General features: G+C 43.4%; 1 protein-coding gene and 1 long non-coding RNA gene across 2 annotated transcripts; both read right to left on the reverse strand.

Moving 5' to 3' along the window:
* LOC107276575 (agamous-like MADS-box protein AGL29) lies at nt 1-737 on the reverse strand. Its single transcript, XM_015786848.3, has one exon. It carries the CDS (start codon nt 735-737, stop codon nt 105-107), a length of 633 nt encoding a protein of 210 aa, XP_015642334.2. The 3' UTR covers nt 1-104.
* A 1,244-nt stretch (nt 738-1,981) lies between these two features.
* On the reverse strand, nt 1,982-5,135 carry LOC136357120 (uncharacterized). The gene is made up of 5 exons (XR_010742202.1): nt 4,765-5,135; nt 3,750-3,904; nt 2,899-2,977; nt 2,600-2,666; nt 1,982-2,211 (listed from the first exon to the last, which is right to left on the reverse strand). It is a non-coding gene; the product is annotated as an uncharacterized lncRNA (long non-coding RNA).
* Between the last annotated feature and the right edge of the window lie 1,343 nt (nt 5,136-6,478).

The raw sequence follows: 6,478 nt of genomic DNA on the forward strand, positions 1-6,478 counted from the left end.
TCTATGAACAAAACGGAGCATCGAAACCCTAAACCCACATGCAATTAATTAATTAACCAGCGGCGCCGCTAATGAGGTTTTAACAGCATGCGATAGTAACACACCTAAAAGGAATAATCCGAGACGTCTAGCTCAGGAACTTCTTCTTCCTGCTCCGGCGGCGGCGGCAGCGGCGTGGCTGTGGAGGCCAGCGTGCTGGCGTGGCGGTGGACGCTGTCCCTGAGCCGCTCGAGCGCCCTGACGAACTCCGGCAGCTCCGCCTCCCCGAGCGCCTCGACGTCCGCCTCCCACCAGAGGGCCCTCCCCGCCATGGCCTGCGTGACCTTGTCCCCGACGTCGCGCATCCGCGCCTGCTCCGCCGCCACCTGCGCCTTGGTCTGCTCCTCCGCGCGCCTCAACGCATCCAGCTCCTCGGGGTCTGCGACGACGACGTCGTCGCCGCCGCCGCCGCCGTCTTCGACGGCCGCGGGGGCGGGGTCGGCGCCGTCGGCGTGGAGCGGGTCGAAGCGGCGGACGACGGCGTCGACGGTGGGTTGACCGAAGGCGAAGACGTTGCCGGCGGAGGAGAAGGCGACGACGGCGACGGAGGCGCCGCAGAGCGTGGACAGCTCGGACGCCTTCTTGAAGAGCCCGTTGCGGCGCTTGGAGAAGGTCACCTGCCGCCGCCCGCTGTTGTCGATGCGGCGGATCTCGATCCTCTGCCTCCCCAGGCTCGGCCTCCCACGCGACCTCACCATCGCCCTCCTGCGCGGCCTTCTCCTTCTCTCTGTGCTGCTCTCCGCGTCGCGCTCTGCGCCTCAAAACCTCGACGCCGTAGATGCACTGCAATGCGAATGACGATGGAGGACGCGATCGAGGAGTAATAATTAGTGCAAGTGTTTCCAAAAATGGGGCGGGAGGAAGACGCGACACATATATAGCTCATCCTTCGCGAATTCTTTTTTGAAGGAAACATGATGCGTAACTTGCGTAATTACCGGTATCATGATTTCTACTGCCATATATAGTTATGTATACTGGGTGAGGTCCTGTGAGGAGAAAGGCAACGATCGGTAATTACCCTGTCAATTTCTCTCCATTTTTTATTTATACTAGAAAAAATATCCGTTGCAACGCAACGGGTAAAAACATTTTTGAATCGCTGTACATTTTTACTCTTTTGTTTTGTACATTAAGCTAATTTTAAGTCCCAGCCCAGCCCGCTACCTTTCTCTGCTTGGTCCGTCTCTCTTTGACCCAACCCACAAATATAGATGTAGGTCCAACTCGCTGTTTGGTCCGTCTCTTTTTGACCCAACTGACGAGTGTAGCTGTAGGTCCAGCTCGTTGTTTGGTCCATCTCTCTTTGACCCAACTGACGAGTGGAGCTGTAAGTCCATCTTTACATACGCGACTGCCGTACGATGCCGTCATCAACCCAAGGAGGACATTTGTCCCACTACAAGAATCTATTTAATCTATAACGAAAAAATTCGTCATGGATCACTGAAAATTCGTCACAGGAAATGTCTGTGACGATTATACTTATCGTCATCTATTGAGCGTCACAGATTAAATCTGTCTGACGTTTTCTCCGAAATTGTCACGGATCAGCACAATCTATGACGTTTTTTAACCGTCATAAAACGCTTATGGGCCAGTGTAGTCTAGCCGAGGCCCAACCTTTGTGACGAAATTAAACGTCACAGATGGTTGCCACCTAGCAACCAACATGGCAAGTGACGTGGTCATTTTGACACGTGTGCAATGATGTGTCACTGATGATGTGGCATCTGACATCAGCAATTTTTTTATATGGCCCATTATTTTTTTGACGGCCCATCAATTTTTTTTAACTGTCCCATTTTAAAATAGGTCCATTTCAGAACTAGGCCCATTTCAAAACTAGCCCATTTTGTCAACCCAACTATCAGATCAAAGCCCACTAAACAAGCCCATTAAATTTGAGCCCACCAAATTCAATCAAATTTCTCATAACATCTTAGATTCAAACCTAATGACAAATACCATCTCAGATCCAAATAATAACAGATACAATCAGAATACAACAAAATTCAAACAATAGTTCATCTCAGATTCAACCTAATAAATTATACAATCTCATATTCAAAAGAATTCATCTCTGCTTCCAGAATCAAACAATAGTTCCACAGCAAGCAACAAAAATTTGTGTAGCAAAACCAAGCTATTTGAGAAATTGATCTTCCATATCTGCAAAGTAAACAAAAGATTCTTTTAGCAAATGGAGTGCAAAATGAGAGTTCATTCTCAAAGAATGGAAGATTGCAGTTTTTTTTCAATTCTTTCACATTTTTCACTAATATACATGCTGTAAGATCTAAAAAAGATCTAAATGTGGACTGCAACTTTCAAAGCAGAAAGAATGATTCCATCTATTGCAATTCCAGATGTTCTTCAGACATAAAAGCCACAAAAACTAGCATGTACGCAAAGTTATGAATTTGGATTATATCATATTACTATGATGTTATGAGAAATGGACATTTCAACTGCTATTTACATGAGTCATGTGATTTCTAGCTGTTTGAAAGAAAGATTCACCTAGAAAAAAAAGGAGGCAGAGGGAGAAAGGCTTTACTTGACCCTGAGCTTGCATGCAGATAGCTTTCAGGATTCCTTCAGTTAGGTCCACAGGAAGACCTTTCCTACACAAAATGGCAGTTAGTAACAATAAGGATACCAAGAGACCCGAATGATTTTTAGGCGTCTTTTCTTTGAGTTATGGAAAGATTTTATAGCTCAATTGAATGAAGAAAGTGTGGTGCTGATCGCGTGGTTTGCCTCTTCTCTCGCGGCCGTGTGTTGGTCAGCGTGGTATGGAGCACTAATTACAAATGGAACGCTGTTCATCCAACAATGAGAGGGCAAGCACACCACCTTTTTTCAGGCGATATCTTCGGGAGAGCGTGCTGGATAGCACACTCTAAGTACCCAGCTGCCTTGAGAAATATTTCAACTGAAAGGTAAAAAAGGAAAACAGAAAGGTAAAAAAGGGAAACACAGATCAGTCAAAATGCTGCAATGGACACCTAGTAGTATAGCAGCTGAGAGTATAAAAACAGCACTGAAATATTCAGAAGTAACCCGTACTAACTAGGAAGGTCGCACGGCTTTGCTGTGCGTAATTATAGATTGGCCAGTTTAGTTTTTTGCAGTGACTGTAATTATAATTGCGTAATTCTAACTGTTGGGTAGAATAATAAATAACAGCAAATTTATATATTTTTTAATTTAACTGTTCAGCCAGTTTCTCTGCTCCTGAATTGTACTAAACATTTACAACATGCACATAATTTAGGAAAAAAAATCATGGAACATAATATAGATTCGGTAGCATCCATACTTCAACAGTAGCACCGACAGAAGAACAAATGACATTCAGACCATCGTACAACAGCTAGTATGATGAAAGAAAACATAGACGATCTGCATCTTTTACTTCTAGCTGAAAAATACTGAAACTGATTTGTGATATCTCAGTGTAGGTAATTTGGGGAAGCTTGAGATGCAAACAAATGACATTCAGACTTTCGTACAAGCTTGAGATGCAAAATTATGAACAAGTGAAGGGTAGCATAAGCAATGAAGTAAAATTACTCTACGAAACATGTACCAGAAACCTGAGTATTCTGCTAAGATTTTCAGAAGAGAGGTAATATGTTAACCCAGTTGTTCCATCTTGAATAGTGAACAAAGTGAAGTCAGGGCTTCAGAGAACAGGCACTTACCTCAGCTGGCTCCAACCTCCCTTACCATCAGCCCTACCTTGACCAGCAACATCCATCCCGTACCAGAGACAGACAGAGCTTGAGTTCATGGAGCATATGCAGATGGCCTCAGCCATGCACCCGACAAGGGCATGTTGACAGTGATGATGGTCGCACTGCGAGGACAAAAAAACTTTCAGTAAAAGGCAAACATTTTCTTGAGCAAAGCTACTGCTGTAAAACAAAGTGATGGCTCAATGATCTACAGGGATTAACAAGCATAAATTCTCTGTTTCTTGCAGAGTAAATTGTACTCCTACCAAATTCCCTTATCTTATTATGAACTGTCTAACATCATAACCTAGGCCTTTTTTTAACCATCGTACGATTGTGTCACCTGAGTACATCATCAGTAAAGCCCATACAAAAAAATTGTGCAGCTGGAACTGAAGAGCCAAGTTTGAACAATTTCAGGTCTGACACTGATAGATTGTTGCAAGTAAATGGTAATATCACTTATATAAGTTTTACTAACACAGAAGTAGAAAATTAGAAATAGATTGCATGCAAAGGTGAAATCTGAATCAACACCTGATATTTCCATCGAATCTTAATGCTTGTACTACCAGAGAAAGTATTAACCCAAAAAACTGGTTTGAACTAATATAAATTTTCACTCGATCATAGCTAGGCACCAGCTTCGTCGCAGTGCCACTCACACACCCCCACTCATCTGGCAAGCACCCCATCACCCTCCCGGGAAATCGAATTGAGCAAGCCCCCTTCCTCCAGCTCAATCCGCGCTGCTACCGAGGTCTACATCGTTGCCCAGCCTACCGAGGTCGAGCTCGTTGCCGCCGCTGAGCACCTCACCCCATCCGATGAAGAGGAGGAAGGGGCGGCATCGGAGAGGATGACACCATGGGGAGAGGGGAAAGGGCGGCGCCAGCCAGCGGGACGATGGCGACAACGGCGATGAGGCACCGTCCTCGCAGGCATAGAAGAGACGAGAGGGGAAGAGGAGAGGAGCACTCACCGCCCGCCGCCGTTGTCGTCGCCGAGGTCGTCGTCGCCGCGCCTGAGCTGGATTCGCCGCGCCGCCGCCGGATTCCCCGCTTCCGCCGCCGGCCGCCCCCGCTCCCGCCGCCGGATCCGGGAGGGACGAGGCCCGCATCGCCGCCCACTCGTCGTCGTCGTCGGGGTCGGCGCCGCCGCCACCACCCGCGTCGTCGTCGTCGTCGTCGCCCACTCGTTGTCGTCGCCGCCCACTCATCGTCGGGGTCGGCGCCGCCGCGGAGGGGGCAGCCCGAGCGACGGGGACGACGCGGCGGCCGCCAGCCGCCGGCACGCGCACGCCGCCCACTCGTGCTCGGCGCCGAGAGAGGAAGAGGAGAGAGGGTGAGAGAGGAAGAAAAAGAGTGAGAAGGGGGAAATATCAGAGGGGGGAGAGAGAGAGAGAGGGGAGAGGAAAGATGAAAAATTTTGAAGGGTTGCGGAGGGAAAATTTTCAATTTTCATTGGAAATTTTGAATCGATTTTTATGGCACTAAATCAACTCGTATGAAAAAGTTGTAAAATACAAAGTCGTAGAACTCATTTAGATCTACCATTTTTCTTTTGGTCATTTCTCCATCCAAGTTTGATTGAACTATATAATATTTGAATTTCAAATTATGATAAATTTAAAAAAAAAAATTAAATACTAAATGATTTCAACTGAAAAAGTCATCAACAATAAAGTTGTATAACTTATCAAGATGTACAACTTTTGTTTTGGTCATTTTTGCATATGACTTTGTTTCAAAAATTTGAATTTGAATTTTAAATTATGACAACTTCAAATAATATTTTCAAATACTAAATGATTTCAATTTAAAAAGTCATCAATATAAAAGTTGTATAACACATCAAGATCTATAACTTTTATTTGGGTCATTTCTTCATCCGGCAAAGTGATTTGTAACATTGTTTACAAAATGTATATACCTCTTATATAATTTATAAACCATAACAGAGATATGTAAATTTTGTGAACAATATTATCATTATTTTATCGGATGAAAAAATGACAAAACTAAAAGTTATAGATATTGATGAGTTATACAACTTTGTTGTTGATGACTTTTTCAGTTGAAATCATTTAGTATCTCAAAATGTTGTTTAAAGTTGACATAATTTGAAATTCAAATTCAAATTACCAAAACAAAGTCATATGGTAAAATGACCAAAACAAAAGTTGTAGATATTGATGAGTTATATAAATTTGTTGTTGATGACTTTCTCAGTTGAAATCATTTAGTATTTAAAAATGTTATTTGAATTTGTCATAATTTAAAAGTCAAATTTTATATAGGTCAATCAAACTCGGATGGAGAAATAACCAAAATAAAATAGGTAGATCTCAATAAGTTATACAACTTTGTTTTTGACAACGCTTCCACATAAGTTTGTTTAGTATGATAAAATTCGATTTGAAGGTTTAATATTTTCAAATTAATTGAAAGTAGGGATGCAAAATGAACTTCTAAGCGAGGGAGGAGCAAAAGGCCTGTTACGGGCCAGCCCATTTGCTCATCCCTCGCTGAGATGTTCATTATGTCTCCCTCCTTTCAATTAATTTCAAAATATTAAACCTTCGAATCGAATTTTATCATACTAAATGAACTTATGTGGAAAAGTTGTCAAAAACAAAGTTATATAAATTATTTAGGTCTACAAATTTTATTTTGGTTATTTCTCCATCCGAGTTT

Source organism: Oryza sativa, chromosome 6 (genome assembly GCF_034140825.1).
Source record: "Oryza sativa Japonica Group chromosome 6, ASM3414082v1".
Classification (NCBI taxonomy): domain Eukaryota; kingdom Viridiplantae; phylum Streptophyta; class Magnoliopsida; order Poales; family Poaceae; genus Oryza; species Oryza sativa.